Source organism: Bombus impatiens, unplaced genomic scaffold (genome assembly GCF_000188095.3).
Source record: "Bombus impatiens unplaced genomic scaffold, BIMP_2.2 scf_0208, whole genome shotgun sequence".
NCBI lineage: Eukaryota > Metazoa > Arthropoda > Insecta > Hymenoptera > Apidae > Bombus > Bombus impatiens.
The window spans coordinates 174,319-190,926 of record NT_176627.1 but is presented as its reverse complement, the minus strand read 5'-3'; the positions used below and the strand labels follow the sequence as shown (position 1 = coordinate 190,926).

Below are 16,608 nucleotides of genomic sequence, written 5' to 3'. Positions count from 1 at the left end.
GAGGGGCGGGAAGGGCCGGTGTGCCAAGGAACGAGGAGAGGAACCGAGAAGAGAGGCGACAGGGTCGAGGGAGAGTAGCTACGGGACAGAAGGATATATGGCTGTGTATTATGTACTCGGGACCCGTGTTATATACGCCTCCGTTCCTCCGTGTATAAGTAAGCGAGCAGGTGTGCGTTTCCTTGTTTGTGTGTGTGTTGCTGTGATTCAGTGTGTTAGTCGAACTAAACGCGCGCGCACGCGAGCGATCGTGTCCTGGCACGATGCACGAAGGTGTGTGCGAGCAGAGACTTACTTCTCACGCGAGTCTCTCTAACCAGCTCGCATCGAAGATGCGGCGAACATGGAATCACGCGACTCGCGTAAAAAATGATCCTGCGATCCTGAAGGGGGAGGGTGAAGGGAGAGGATGGCGTTGCGCGGCGAGAGATGGGATAATGGCACACCGAATGGATGAACGCGCGCAAGAGTGGAGATTCGAGCGGTGTTTGTGGGTGGAGTAGAGCGGAGAACAGTGCCAGACAAATTGCAACTGATAATTATCGCCAGTGCCGGACAGGGATATCGGGATATGCTCGCCGCCAGATAGAATGACCAATTTTTGACAGTTACAGACACAGGGAATGGCATGGAGGAAATAGCTGGAAAGTGGTTGATTCGATTGAATGACCGATTGATGTGTTTCTGAAGTAAAAAGCTATCGGACGATTTATTAAATGCTGTTAATAATCGAGATATAGGAAATGGTAAATGCGTCGTTAATGCACGATCATTAGGATTTTCATTTCACGATATTTCTTCAGATGATTCTTCACCACAATAGATTTATCGATATGCACACCGGTAAAGGTATGTTATATATTTCTGAAAAAGTATGTCTTTCTTTTTCTGTTGGTTACAATGAAAGTTGTCTGTGTTTTTTGAGACGCTCAATCATTAGTTAAATGACAAGTCTACATATTATCTACAGATCATGTTTAATTCATTCTGGCTTAATGAATTATGATTGTGTTAATGAATTTCTAATCAATCATTTATTACCATTTAAATATTTAGTTAACGTTATGTGACACACAACGAACTCTGGTGATCAGTATTATTATCATAACTCGTTTCATTATCGGTCGCAAATCTAGTGGTATCGACTATAGATAATACAATTCTGTGAAGCACTTGATGATTAAGCAATAGATATGTACATCGATAAGGTACATCCAGGTATAGACAACGCATAGGATAGATGTGCATGTAATTCTTTTTCGTGTTACATTATTTCGACAGTTAGATGATTTCTTATCATTTTCCTGTCACATGCGACATTATCGATACAGTATACATACATAGAATAAAGTTGCTACCGCAGATAAATACATGTATTTTATGTAAATATATATGTTTGTATATACGATATTACTCATTTCTGAACGAACTCGTTTCAGAAGTAAAATAATTATAGACATTTAAATCGTACTTCGTTCGAAATTTCAATAAATAGGCAATTTTAATCTGGTAGATCAACATGGATTATATATTTTTATAATTATTGAATTTATCAAATATACCACCATTTAAAACATGTTTCCATTTTATTATTTAATATCAATAATATTATATATTAATATATAGTATATATAATGTAAAGAATGATCATTATATAAATTTTACACACACTCCGCGATCGTACTGACAGTGGGTATCCACAGAAAAATCGCACAGAAATTCGTATAACCATTATGTACATGTGCTATTATTTATTAATTATTTATGGAGCCAAAGGATTAGAGGAAACATTAATGCTCCCTACTCGAAAATTCCATGAGGCGGTTTTCGATATGCCGTTATGGATTTTAATAAGTAAGTAGGTATAATGTTAAATCTACGATTTTTCTTACAAAGCATCGTGCATATTACGTCTTCAAATATCATAATTTTCTTCTTATGTGAGATATGTGAGAACGCTACTCATGTATCGTTCGATTTGAGGTTTCCTGTGCAACCCGCTGCTTAGGCTAATCTACTTTCATTATGTAAGGAGGTTTGCTCACACACAGGGATATCTCGACTAATTTTTAATCGTCAATAATTAAAGAACAAAGTCAAAAATGCAATTTGGTCAGTTTCGATTTCCATCTTATTTTAGTTTCACAAATAACTGATTCAATTTGTTTACACCTGTTGCTGAACATCTTCTATGTTACAATAATTATAATAATATTAATTTTTTGAATACAGACAAAGTTTTGCATTATTTCTCCCAAATGCTAATATTGGTATCAGTGGATGATATTCTAGTATCCAGTAAGACACTGCGAGTATTAAATTGAATATTTGTCGTATCACCCAGCCAATGAACGGTATATCTGTAAAACAATTTTATTAAAAAAGTATCGAATAGGAATGTACGAAATCTTTTATTTTAGATAATTATAAGCCATGTAATAGTCCTGTGTAATAGTTATCTGGAGTTGTTGCTTATAACAGTTGGGATGCATAAAGATATTGAGTTAAGTGTGCTTTGCAAGTATTTTATCTGCAGTATCGATTAGTTCTTCTTTAGTTTTGATATAGAAAAGTGCATCTTTGAAATGTATTCATTTCCAGCATTTGATGGCTTTTTATTTTTAGGAAAGAGATTGCGGAATAACTAAAGAAAAGATATTTATGGTGATAATAATGGCGATAACAAACGTATTACTTAAAGACGAATTAGAAAATATAATAATAGAGGCTACAACTTGGAAGATCGAAAACGAAGTGGCAGACCGATAACAATTAGTATGAATAAAATAGCAAGTTTAATTGGACAAAATCTAAGACGTTCAACAAGAGAGATTACCGATATATCACACATTTCACACAAATCGATTACATTGCATTTAAAAAAACTTGGTATGATGGACAAATGCGATGTGTAGGTTCCGCACGAACTACTGAGTAAGTACATGTATTTAAGAATTTAAAGAATCGCGACAGGACATATTACGCAACTTAATATTTAAATTTCAAGATCGATTTATAAGCAAAATCGATTGAATCTGACGTATTTTATGCTGTTATTATTCTATAATTTCTACATACTTTTTAATTCCTTTTTCTAGCAAAAAGCAATTACTTACTACATGATTGTAATATCAATTCACGAGTCTTTTGGTTCAAATAAGAGTACCAGCCAATGGGCTTTATATCTAAAAAAGAAAATTAGCTCAGTATCGCCTTTCTAATAAAAGTAAATAAAATATACTTAAATGTACTAACATTTTATTCCCGTTAGATCGTATGCGAGAGCAAGGAAAGCGTCCTCGTTTATTGACAAATCGACGTACCACAATCCATGCGTTATATTTGTCATCATCCGTAAAAATTCTGGACGCGGATTTTCTAAATGTTTTACCAATATTTCATTTTGGATTCTTCTACATAGTTCTATCGTTTCCTCCACCGTTCTTCTACAAATATTTATCCTAAAAAGATCGCAACAATTGGAGCCATTTCTTATCATGGAATTTCCAGTTTTGCTTTGCATATTTTATAAACCTATTACCTGTCGCTAACACCCAATAGGTGACCCGTCACTTGCCAAAAATGATTAAAACCTATCTTCTGCTCCTCAGTAGCGTACGCCAGTCCAATTTTCTCGGGACACACAAAGACGTACCCTAAGAAACCGAATTGCGTGATCGCCATGTCCTTCTGGTATATCCCATGGAGATTCTGCTTAACACGCTTTTTACTGACCTTCGCGTGTTTTTGTCGAATTGCGTTCAGCGCACTGAACCATCTTCAATAGGAGTGTTTCAAGCAGATTTAATATCACAGGTTCCATCGAATATTGTTATGCGATATTTAATGGAATGTTTTGAAACTCACTTCGAATTTGGATCGAGCATGTCCGAGTGAAAGAGCGCGTACATGAGTAGCAGCGTTTGGGAGAATCGCTTGTAAGACGAGTTGACCGTGGCATTTTGCCTGGTGAAAAGAAGGACCTTGAAAATAAAAATATATTCCTTACTTGAACAACACAGTAATTATCATTTCTATTTTGGTTTTATGATGTTCTCGTTGGTTACTTTGGTCGAATATGCGGATTTTGAAAGAATATTTGATTTGCAAGAATATTTTTAGATTTGACAACGCAGAATCTCCAAAAAATAGAATTATAGAGAGGTTAGGTATTTAATTATAGGTTGTGATTAAAATCTGAATAATTTACTCTAATTGACACTTTCTTGTGCTGTTGATGTAGAAAAAACTAATTGATTTTCCATCTAAATTAAAACGCGTTAGTATGTAAATTACCTCGAGTATATCTGGAACGGCTAATATCACCGTCAGGCCTGACGCAAGTGCAGCTCCAAATCCTAGTAAATTTCCGTTATAATATTCCTGGCCTCTAAAATTATAATTTTCATTAATTATTTATGTGTTTTCTTTGCTTGTCACAATCACTTACACTTCGAGGGAAATTTTATTATTTATTTTAATTTTCTACTCACATTTTGAATAACTTTTCATCGAACCACTCAGGTAGATCATCCGGTGTCACTTTTACGAAGTCATGATCAATAATTTCCCTATCGTGCAAGATCAGTTGAAAATGCTCGTCCACTGTTGCCGGTTGAGCTAACAGGTACGAACATTTAGTAATTATGAGTTTCTAAAGTAGCAGATAAAAATTTGTCATCTCAACAATAAGGTTGATCCACATTAATGTCAATAAGGTTAATCCACTTTCATTGTGTTGATATGAAAGGAATGTATTACTTATACAATTAAAAAAAAAAAAAAAAGAAAAAACAAATACACAAGTATTTAAATAAATATTTACCGTCGTTGATGTGTTTCTTAGTCTTCATTGTTCTTCGCTAAATAAAACGTTCTCTTTGAAATAATGTCAGAATTAAAGATTTCGCATAGAAAATTACAGCGTTCAACACGGCACTGTTTTCACTGTATTTTAACGCTTCGTTACAGGTTCTATTTTATTTAAATCTACAATATACAAAGTGTCGCAGATTATTTCAACAAGACGATATCAACATATTTTATTACGAGTGAAGATAAGAAAAAGATGTTATATAAGCCTAAGTTGAAGAGCTTAGTTAAAAAAATTACAAGATACGAAATAACAACAGATAATATTTATTTTCATTAGCTCCATTTCATAGTATCGCCCATTCTTATTAATACAAAATCGACGTCTATAAAAAATTGAATCTGCTACATTGCGAATATTTTCTTGGTTTTCTATAATTTCTATAAAATTCTTTGCGTTAACTCTTCACGTGAATTAAGTTTTATCTGGTAGGCCTTTCATTGTTTCGTATAAGCAAAAACCAAGTGTAATGTCTGAGAAGTTTGGAGGTCAAGTAACTGGTTCTCTTTGACTTATTTATTTGTGAGAATTATTCTCGTTTAACCACATTTCCACAACATAATGTGTTGCACAACTATCTAATTGTATCCATAAATTTAAAACGAAAAAATAGTGGCATGTTTCCTGCCAATTCTGGATCAAATTCATCTTGCAAAAGATTCAAGAAAGTATGTGCAGTTAATCGCTGTTGTAGGAAGTAAGGCCCAAGTAAATATTTTATTGTTACACATTCCTTCCAACATATTAAATTTGAATTAGCGTTAATATGCTCTTTTTCGAACAGAGTGTGGATTTAATGGTTATTGCGCGTATTAAAAATACCTTCTTGAATGTTTAATTAGAAATTATTATTTTCAAGGAGAACACGCGATTTTGGCTCTTTCCATAATCAATGATCGAAAGTTTCTGTTACGCAATGTAATTACTAGGCAGCGTTCGCCAAATAGTAGCTGTGAGTATTCTTAGTTTATAAAAAGCTCGATGAATACTTTCTCTGTAGCGTATTATCATCACAAACTTTCAAAATCCTTGGATTTCGATTTTCGTCACGTTCATTTACATATCGTTGCTTTTACTTTACACAATGGAACGATCCGCTTTCACATAATCGGCCATGAACTCTCCTAAACTGTATGTTACTATTGAGAAGTCTTCGTCGATATTTCCGTACAGCAGGTAAAGCATTTACATGTGTGAAACCGCAAATAAAATAAATATTGGCATATTTTCTATTGGGAAACTCTCGTAGCATGTTAATACGAGATCATACAACTTAATAACTGTCAATGTTGTTAGTGTTAATACCAGTCATATTATCACAATCTCAATCTATAAACATAACTTGAGTAAACAGATTAGATAAATACAATCGACATAGACCTACATTAAACGAAAATTGACCAGTTACTTTCGTTCTAATCTTTTTATTAAAGCACTTTTGTGTCTATAGTTATGCAACATCTTTTTCTTATTTTCATTTGTACGATATGCTAATATCATTTTCCTAAAAAAACTGGGACACTGTACAAAAATCTCGTAACTCGTTACATAAATTATCAGACAATGAAGATTACTTTTCTCTTGTTCTACGTCGTATTGCACGCGCAGCTTTATTGTACTTCACCGTCCGTGTCGTTAAATCTATATAACAATTCTTATCCCGTACTTTATAAACCGGTCATTGTCAGTTAGCGTACTGCTTAGTTTTATGGATATAATACTATTAAAATGCAGCGCGATGTTGAACTAATACTTCCATCAACGGAACTGATTTCGTAATCGCATTGTTGATTTATAAATGTAGTTTCTGAGTAACTTGTGATTGATAACTCTCAAAAATCAAAACGTAAGAGACTGTTGATTGTTGTCTAATAATGCCTATATCACCTATATTGCATCTGTATCACCAAAATTTATCACGATCATCTAATATTTCGAACACAATTGCAGAAGTATTCGTACACGTTTTTTGAAGCTAGCGCTATCAACACTGGAATGACATACGACTGTCATAATTACATTGATAAAATTTGAAACTTGAAACCAGTCTGAAAATGTAGCCTTCTCGGTTAAAATGACATTTACGAATGCTTACGAATGTGTATGATCATACGTTACGAAACAGATGCGACGCGATATACGATGGAACATTACGAATGATTAACGATATCATACTTGTCCGCGAACACATATCGATGCTGCTTACAATTGAAAAACCCCCGTGTGACTGTTCACTGACGAACGATACTTCACTCCACGTAATGGTACAAATAATTGGAGACGTTGATGAGTCGGGTATGGTTGGGAAGGCGGTCAACTGATCGTTGCGACTAATGGAACGATTTTGTCTCCACGAATATTTTGAGATGTTGATGAATCAGGATAAGCAGGTGGGGCTGCTATTTTTTCAAATGCTCTACTTCCAGTGGGCATGCTACCGTAAAGATCAGACTATATGAAACCCTTCTCTCGAAAGGTTAAGAGAATTAATTATTTATAACTTACTCTGGTGGAGAAGATATTATTGACTCGAAATCACGAACAAGATTATATCAATTGTTTCTAATAAAGAGACTTTCTCTCTCTCTCGAATATGTAATAATTTCCTAGTTGATGTTCGCGGTTGAACGACATAAACGAAACTGCAGATACCATGTCGAGCTCTAATATAGTCTGAAGCGGAGATTCCGAAATACGGACGCTGATTGGTTTTCACCCAACGCAAGAAAATGACCAATCAGCATATTCGCTCACAAAGCATCATTTATTGCACTTTCATGCGTTTGAAATATGAAGGATTCTTAGTACTATATATTAGGTAAGTCATGGAACTTAGCAGGCTGACCCTCGAGCGTTGACGATCAGCTTTGTAATAGTATAAAGTATACTATTATAAATATTAAAGGAAATTTCGCGTTTTCTAAATTAACCTTTAGATCGCGAGGATGAGCATCATAAATTACTAACAAAAGTTCTCACATTTTTATTCCTTAGAACAAAACAAATTCCAATAATGATCTCACTAAATCTTCTAACTTATATATTAATATCTTGTAATTTCTTTATACATACTCAGATTCGTTTTTACTATCGTGCTGATGTAATTTCAAAAGTTTCTTTCGTTTTATAAGGAAATAATAGACGCAAAACATTTTTTATTTTATATTATTTTATTGAGCTGTGTATTATCTATTTTATTCTATTGGAATCAATAGTAAGCAGATGTATTCAAATCACGACTATGCTACTACACGATCACACTATATTTCTACGTTGGTTGTGCTTGCATACCACATATGTATACACGATGTTCAGTGTTCCATGAATGACATTCAGCGGTTATTGTTGTGCAATATTTCGGAGTCTAGATTACAATTTACTTTCTAAACTTTTAAGAGTCTTTGTTCTTTCTAAATTCTTAAACGTACAAATTGCAATAATACATATTTCGTCGAGAAATGACAACAAAATCTCGTCCTCAAATTGTTAATGCTGAGATATTTCACATTTTTGTAAAGATTAGTATAGTCAACAACTTGATGACGAGATTGCTTTATTTGTACAATGATCTAGCAATTATATAACATTATTGTATGTTTATGATTGCGTCATCTGTGAAATCGAATTTTTATGCATCGTGTTTTTTATCGATATCGCGAAGACGATTGTTAACAGAGGTAGTTTTAGCAGTGCGTCTCAACTCCAAGTAAAATACAAACGTTGCAATCGACATGCCAACGAGTAACAAGGAGAATCCAGCGCCGAGCGGCATCAATCCGAGAACTTGCACGTGTCCGTCGTACTTATCGTGCTCCACGAGAACCTCGCGTAAATTATAGTTATCCCGTCTGCGAATAATATCGCGCAAATGCCAAATAACGATACCGGTTTCCTTTAACCAGAGAATGATCTGTATACAGAAGAAGAAAATGGAAATTATTATAGATACATATTTATGAGATACAGAGTAAAAAAATCGTTAAAATTTATAGATACTACATGAGATAAACAAATTATGTAGAATAATATTAGCATATATAATATTGGTATATTTTACGTAATATTTTTATTTCATATAATATCTGTAAATAAACTAAACTTACAAATAATAATATAAAATTATAAATAATAAAATAGAATAGAATAGAAAATAGTTTTGCAATTCACTATACCGTCAATCAATTCCGTATTATCAAACTTGTTTTTATACAATCGTCTTCATAAATATCTTAGGATATTCCTTACTTTTACAAAAACTTGGGTATTTACTGTAGATCATGAATTTCAGATTACACATATGTTTTAAATAAAATTATCAATACATCAGTACTGTAACGTACATATATGTGTAGTATCGTGGATTATCTAAAAAATATCGGGTGAACTATGAACAGTGTTGCGAGAAAGCCTAAATGTCAAAAGGGACAGGAAATTTCAATGAGTCGAGCGGTCTATCAATGTCCTCGGTCCTTCCGTCTAATAATACCCGGAAGAAGACGTGTGTGACCATAATCGTGGACGATTACGCAACACGTGCATAATGGAGATACGAGAGGATGACAAAGAGAGGCTTGAGGAAGAAAATCGATTAGTAGTCAGTTGTTAATTGAGAGCCTAGTTGCGAGGAGTTCATTTGTTGCGAGTCGTCAGTTGAGTCGAGAGAGAGAGAGAATTGCGGCTTGGTTAATCATTAGTTGCCGAATTGTTATGAGTTATTAATTGTTAATTGTCAGTTGTGAATTAACTTAGTTATATCACATTACTGCATTAAGCTCATATTAAATAACCATCGTTTCCTGTTTAAACCACCGTAAATAAATCCATCTATCAATAAATTTATCATATAGGATAGAAACCACTAGTAATCCTAATTTCTATAATTTTGATATCTTATATATGTATGCTTCCTTTTTCATATGAATATCATGCCTTACGTAAGACTTTTGGGTGAGAGTTATATTCGATTTTGAAGCTAAACATATGTTTTCCATTTTCTTCACGATCTTCAAAATATTCTTCGTCATAATATTACTGTTACGCCTGGCGACTCTCTACCTGGACCAGGTCATACACCGCGGGCCCGACGGACACCAGACTTTCGCTCCTTGTTACGGCATACCCTCAATAACTTTAAGCCCCCGTCATAAATCCCATTAATTTGCTTGCTAAGGTCCTGCAGACAGAACAAATATCTTTTCTAAATCACCTTCTAAAGAATATTGTTTACTACGGCTTGACAAAGGAAAGTTGGGTTTTCCCGCGTACAATGCTTCCTAATAACAACTTTCTATCGAGGACAGCACAGACCCTTCCTAGTCCGCCAGCCTTCGTTTAACCAATTAATAACGAAGCCCATTTCCCTCATTCTCTTAGCCAAAATCGTCACGAACAAATCCGATGGTCCCGTGCGCTAGACACACCAATCACTAAAACTCACCAACTAAGTCCAAATCTAACACCTGAGCACGAACACTCACGTCCTCTACTAAGTATCCTCTAGTGCTACGTCCATTAACGTACGAAGTTCAAGTCCAAGAACCTTGCTCTAGCGTGCATATCTATCTTACCTTCGGGCGACAAGTTGTCATCAAGGAATTATATCTACTCAACAGTGTAACTTAAGTGTTGGAAATAAAACTTCATAATTCTGTGAATCACAGTGTTATACTAATTCAACCACCACTATTATCTTAATGGAAATCAGGGGATCGGTCAATTCGCGGTGTCGATTGCTATAATCGTAACGGGAATTTACGACTCTCGTTGATGTCCCTCCTCGCGAGCTCGTCTCCCCGCGATTGGTCGAAAAAACAATTACAGTATTAAAAATGTTACAATATCGCTTGCATTAAAATTCGTTGACTTCAATTATTACCAATAATTTTGAAAGAAATTTTGTCCACCTTTGTACCTATCAAATTATTTCCATTTCCAATTATGTTATATTAACATTTTCCTATTTAATTTGTGGAGAGATGTTAAAACAAAAAAATTAAAGAAATTGCACTCATCATGTTTTTCTCCTGCCATATTCATTTATGTAGAGTTTTGATACTGAGAATCGTAATTTACCCTGTTTATGGGTTTCAGAAGCCATGGTTGAACGGCAAAAACAGCATAAAAGTGTCCCACAGGTTCTCTCATCAATCTGTAATTCTATTATAAACTATATTATTTTTAACTTGAATATTCTTTTTCAACACATGTATGAAACATATGTGGAATATAGTTATGCATAGATACCTTTAAGTCTTCGTTTGATATATAGTCGGTTGGAAAAAAAACGGTGTCTATAATTCTTCCTGGAATAGCGTAATTACCTTGCATAATAAATTGTCTTAACTGTGTACTATTTTGTGCTTGACGATATCTATTTGGCAGTTGCGCTGCATGTGGATTCTAGTTAAATCAAATGTATTTTCTTTTTTAATGTGAATGTTGGGAAATTATCATTTTGATTGAAATGACGTACCGTGAGGTCGAAGAAATCGGCGAACGGAGGTGGTTGACCCGTTTTTCCCCATTGCAAATTTGCTTGAACAAATTGTTCGATGGTATCGATCCTAAAAATATTTATTATGATTTTTTATTTAAATTTATCTGCACAGTGGACATCCTCATTTGCTTCTTATGAAATTTAGTAAAGTTTGCAATAAATCTAACCTAGTGTATACATACATGGTCGCGGCACGTGTATGAAAATTGTATAAACATTGTTTATATGTGCTGTTATTAGAGATGTATAGATATACATTAGATATATAGAGATATATATAAAAATTCCATCAGGCGGTTTTTGATATGCTGTTATGCAGTTTAATGAGTAGGCATGCATGATGTATAATCTACGTTCTTTCTTACAAAACGTCGTGCAGGATGATTTATGGCTTGAAATGTTATAATTTTCTTCTCTACGACTTACGTAAGGTAAGCTGTTGTCTATGTATCGTTCGATTTGAGGATTTTTGCGCACCCCGCTACTTTCGTTCGTGTAAGGAGGTTTGTTCGCGTACAGGGATATTTCGACTAATTTTTAATTGCCAATAATTAAAAAACAAATTTTTTTATTCTTGATTTTTATCTTATCTTAGATTCAAGAATAATCCATTAAATTTGTTTACACCTGTTGCCGAACACTTTGCAACCTTATATGTTGTGTGTTTGTGTGTATATATAGAGTGTGTATCCTAACACTTCTGGTTGTAGTATATATAACGTACTTCCATAATTACGTACTTACTTTGCATATTAAATAATATTATCAAAATCATATACTGATGTGTAGAGCAATTATTTCTACTTCAACAAAAACAGATGCGATTAGTAAAAGCAGAGACCAGTTAAAGCGAAACTATAGTAGTGGTCTGATAATTAGACACTTCGATTCTGTGTTACCTGTCCTCGTAGCCTGAACTCGCAAGTCTAGCTGCAAGGCTACTGCAATAAGCTGTAATTATTAACCAGCCCGCAATCTGCCAGAAAAGAATCTGTAGTTTGTTCATCGTGGTTCCGACACTCTTCGGTACCGACATGCTTAGTACACAGCCGATCAGATCGATTAGGATAATTAGAAAATTACGATATCCTGAAAAGATTATTTTAGAAACTCACTCTTTCTTGACTCCTGAGTATGTTTATTATTTCTTTATTCAATGATGTAGATTATCAAAAATGGATTATATGGTATTATCAATAATGGTTTGTATAAATGATATAGCCCTTTGTGGATTACCGCCGCATATATGCGTTCTGCATAAACCATCAATTTGGCTGAGGAACTCATATATGCGTTTGACGAAAACAACTGATAGAGTCAGAAGATTCATATATGTGCCCCACGTAAACGCTTCGCTATGGTCGAGAAATTCATATATTTCATATATGCGTGTATATAAAAGACTCACATGCATGTCATTTTATTTATCCTGTGGAGAATCGCGTCTATGCAAAAATGTGCGCTGGCAATTTTACTGACTATCGCGGCAGCAGCTTGGCCCTACGGTACGGTTGACTTCGAACTGTCCCGTCCGCAAAGGGATAGTATTATCAATAATGGTTTGTATAAATATAAATATATATTATATATATTTATATATACATATATGTAATGAAAGAACATGATTGAAGAATTATAGTATTTTGGAATCTATAAGATGATAATATGACGATGAAATATATGGCAAAAAGTATTTTTTATGATTCCTTACGTTTTGGAAATTTGGGATCAATCCAAGTCCGAACATATGTATAGAAGCTGTGTAGAAGCAATACAGATAAGAGTAAGAGCCAAACTTCTTCTGAGAATGGTCTTTTGAGCGCCAAAAAGCCTGTGGTTCGATGAGGACGAGGTACCAAAAAATGTATATGTAGTTGATACCAAGGTTCGGATAACTGTACGAATGTTTCTTGATCCAATATTAGCCAAATACTGGCGAACGCTAAATCTACCTGCAGAAACACAGGATAAATATAAAAAGATTTTTAACTAATTTTCTATAATAAATAAATTAGTGTACCTTTTGATCACGTATCATTTGCATTATACCGCCCGTCCAATATGTGTCGTTGATTCGTTTGCCATATCTAACAAATTAAGATGAAGTTAAAAGCAAATTAAAGCTAAATTAATACAATTTTTCATTTTAATGAACAATAACAAATAATTCAAAGAACTAATGAAAACAAGAATGATTATATTCATTATATTTACGTGTAGTTTCCCTCTGGTTTTCTCAAAGTCCACGTGAAATTTAATTTCTCCGCCATTATTAGAAACAACTGCATTTCGATACCGTCCCAATCCAAATCTGTATTTTAAAAATATATCTTACAGCTCTTATGGCAAAGGTTGCATTAAATTATGTGATTCATTTATTTATATACCGCTATCCATTGTGTATACTTCTGCTTGTACACCATTAATCGTTTTTTGAATTGTATGGTTTAAGTACGTCATAGGGGGAATATAATCGCTGCAGACTTGTAATTCTCTACCACGAAAGTTTACCTTGTCGTTTATCTGGATTTCCTTGTATCTTTGCATTTTAACAAAGAAGATGATAATGCCACACATTGAAATGATATTTACAATTTCTTCTTATGGTAGAACTTCATTTAGGTAAAACTGTTTGTTTTTGTAATTGCTGTTATATAAATACATCTTATTTTATACATCTATTCATTCGTTCTATTAGCTATTGTGGTTCATTTACATAATAGGAATTAATTAACATTTCTTTTTAGTAAATGGAGTTCTATCGTAATTTGTATTATTTATCACCATTTATTTATTACCTGTCAACTTTAGTAAAGACTCGCGGTTTTATGTAGTCTTTCGATAGTATCCACATTCCCGACATAGAGACAATATTTATGTTTGCAATTCCGTACATAGAATTATTCAATAGACGAGAATCATTGGAAATATCGTTATTCACTATAATCAGAATCTCTGTATTCCACTGTAGCAACGGTATTCTATAATGAAACAGTTACATTTTTATTAAAAACGGAACAGATTTTATACACTCAACATGATTCTCTTATTTTACTTTTTTATAGACTCCATGATTCCTTCTTCACTTGATCCCAACAAAAAGAATTCGTGGCAGTCGTGCGTGTTCGATTTCAAGAGGTAATTGGATGGATAGATGCTTCTGAATTGACTGAACAATGTTTCCGAATCTTCAGTCGTATCTAAATAAAATTCCATAATTTTAAATTATATTCATAACTTTTAAGTAATTTAAGTAAAGAAACGTAAATAAAACCCATAATTTATTTTTACTAACCACTTAAGAAAACGTTGCAGCATCCAGAAGAAGTAAACGACAACTTGATAAGTTTCGTAAAATACTCATCTGCAATCCACGACTTTCCCTTCGATAAGATGATATTTCTTCTATCAGCCATCACTATAAAAATATACGCTACAAATGTGTAAATCAACGAATATATCTTCATAATGAACTCGTACGATTATTTATACGGAGGCATTCCCGCCATTTAATTTATTTCGCGCACAACTTAACCTTAACTCTACAAATGTGCCTCTCTAGCACCACCGATGTGCGGCGCTCTACCCTTTAAAATTTGATATTTAAAAACTTGCAAATCGAAGTATGATGAGAATGAGAGTTGGAGTTGCCGGTCGATATTCACAATTAAAAGTCGGAGCGTTAAGAGTTAATCATGGCGTTTCTCGAGGAAGCACAAATCTTTTCGCGAGCCAAGGAAACCCTTTGTTTAATCTCCAAATCGTGTGTTTTCCGTGTAGTGCAGCGTCGTCTCCTTTTTTTGCCAAGTTCTCTGTGTCCACGTAGGGCCAGCCTGACTGTAACCTCCTCTTAGGTTGCCGGAAATACGATTCGACGTAGAGGATGACGTAAATATATACACAAGCTTCTGAACACAACGATACGTGCAATTTGAGTGGTCTATTGTACACAAACGTAAATTAAGGGTGTGGTTTGACGGCAGATAAAAACGACGATAAAAAAGTGTGTAAACAGAATTACAACTCATGGTGGACACAAAACACATAATTATAAATGAGTTTCAAAGCTTATAGCTTCGTTGATGTTTAATTGACGATGTTTTAAGTATTCATCGATGTCTTGTGTGTGAGAAGATAATCTAACAAAATAACATTAAATATCAGGTATGAGGAATATTCTTTGTTATCTCTGTCGCGGCATTTCTTTGTTTTTCATATCTTGCGCATTGTTCATGAAATATATATAAAATAGAACGATGTTTTTAAAGGTGAAAGTAAATTCTGAATTGTTATACGTTGTTTAATTGCATTCCAACAACTAATTAACCGTCAACTAATTAAACATATTAGATTAAATGTATTAGATTACACGAGATAAATGTATTTGTTTTCGATAAAACTGAAATTTAAATTAATAATAAAATTTTGTCTTCTTCGTATATTATTAATATATTAATAGTTGAAGATTCATAGCAAGAATGATAAATCGTCATACAATAGTAAGTTTATTTTTACTATGATGTGACTTACTTCTAACTATTGGGTTAGCAGCTAAGTGATTGCGGATTTTGTCACTGCCACCTAATGACAAAATCCATAATTACTTAGTTGCCGACCCGATAGTAGAATATATTATTATCCATAAAAGTCGAAAAATATGACAAGATTTTACTATGAGCTCCCAACTGACCAAAAATTTTTTCCAGGGTTTAGGAAAAATTTAATTCTAGAACGATTAAATATTGATCGATAGCTACATATATCTGTATCATTAAACATGTTATCGTGAAGCTATTAAGAATGTCCATGACTTTTTACTCTGTAAAAAGCAATAAAAGGTACGGTGCTAAGCAATATGTTATGCATGGATCGTATAAGATATTATCTCCTTTTTCTTCCAGATGTTTTTCAATGAAATTCTTTTTATCGTATTCTACATTTCATTTACAAAATAGCAAATTTTTTTAATTGTATGAGAGTACTATTAAATGACAATAAATTTTGTATATGAAGGTTTAGAAGCGAATTACTGTAAGGTCATTAGTATTAAATTCGAGATAAGCAAAGTTTTTCTTCAATTAGATATGCAAGAATGATAGTACTGGCACTGGTAAAGATACAGGAAATGATATTGATTTTTTTTGTTGTAATTTATTGTTATTACTTATTGTTTATTCTATCGGAAATGATAAGATAACATACTGATTATTACAACAAGCATGACTTGCAGGTAGAAATC

At 33.6% G+C, this 16,608-nt stretch overlaps 2 protein-coding genes across 10 annotated transcripts; both read right to left on the bottom strand.

The window, feature by feature from the left end:
• Positions 1-2,113: 2,113 nt before the first annotated feature.
• On the bottom strand, positions 2,114-7,533 carry LOC100749239. Of its 7 annotated transcripts, none has more exons than XM_012383312.3 (10): positions 7,379-7,532; positions 7,080-7,307; positions 4,826-4,989; positions 4,494-4,620; positions 4,297-4,390; positions 3,868-3,983; positions 3,542-3,778; positions 3,256-3,461; positions 3,117-3,185; positions 2,114-2,360 (listed from the first exon to the last, which is right to left on the bottom strand). In XM_012383312.3, the coding sequence occupies exons 3-10, from the start codon at positions 4,851-4,853 to the stop codon at positions 2,215-2,217; spliced, it is 1,023 nt and encodes a 340-aa protein (XP_012238735.1). In that variant the 5' UTR covers positions 4,854-4,989; positions 7,080-7,307; positions 7,379-7,532; the 3' UTR covers positions 2,114-2,214. The 7 variants fall into 7 exon arrangements, with proteins under 7 accessions (XP_012238735.1, XP_003487975.1, XP_024222057.1 ...); XM_003487927.4 differs by having other exon boundaries at positions 2,215-2,360; positions 4,826-4,862; positions 7,379-7,533; XM_024366289.2 differs by having other exon boundaries at positions 2,215-2,360; positions 4,826-4,974.
• A 497-nt stretch (positions 7,534-8,030) lies between these two features.
• LOC100749791 lies at positions 8,031-15,742 on the bottom strand. 3 transcript variants are annotated; one of them, XM_024366278.2, is made up of 12 exons: positions 14,665-15,741; positions 14,425-14,569; positions 14,168-14,350; positions 13,757-13,908; positions 13,584-13,680; positions 13,390-13,456; positions 13,081-13,321; positions 12,269-12,458; positions 11,346-11,436; positions 11,117-11,272; positions 10,946-11,029; positions 8,031-8,783 (listed from the first exon to the last, which is right to left on the bottom strand). In XM_024366278.2, exons 1-12 carry the CDS (start codon positions 14,834-14,836, stop codon positions 8,502-8,504), a joined length of 1,860 nt encoding a protein of 619 aa, XP_024222046.1. In that variant the 5' UTR covers positions 14,837-15,741; the 3' UTR covers positions 8,031-8,501. The 3 variants fall into 3 exon arrangements, with proteins under 3 accessions (XP_024222046.1, XP_024222048.1, XP_024222047.1); XM_024366279.2 differs by having other exon boundaries at positions 8,568-8,783; positions 10,946-11,039; positions 14,665-15,742; XM_024366280.2 differs by lacking the exons at positions 10,946-11,029; positions 11,117-11,272 and having other exon boundaries at positions 14,665-15,742.
• Positions 15,743-16,608: the final 866 nt, after the last annotated feature.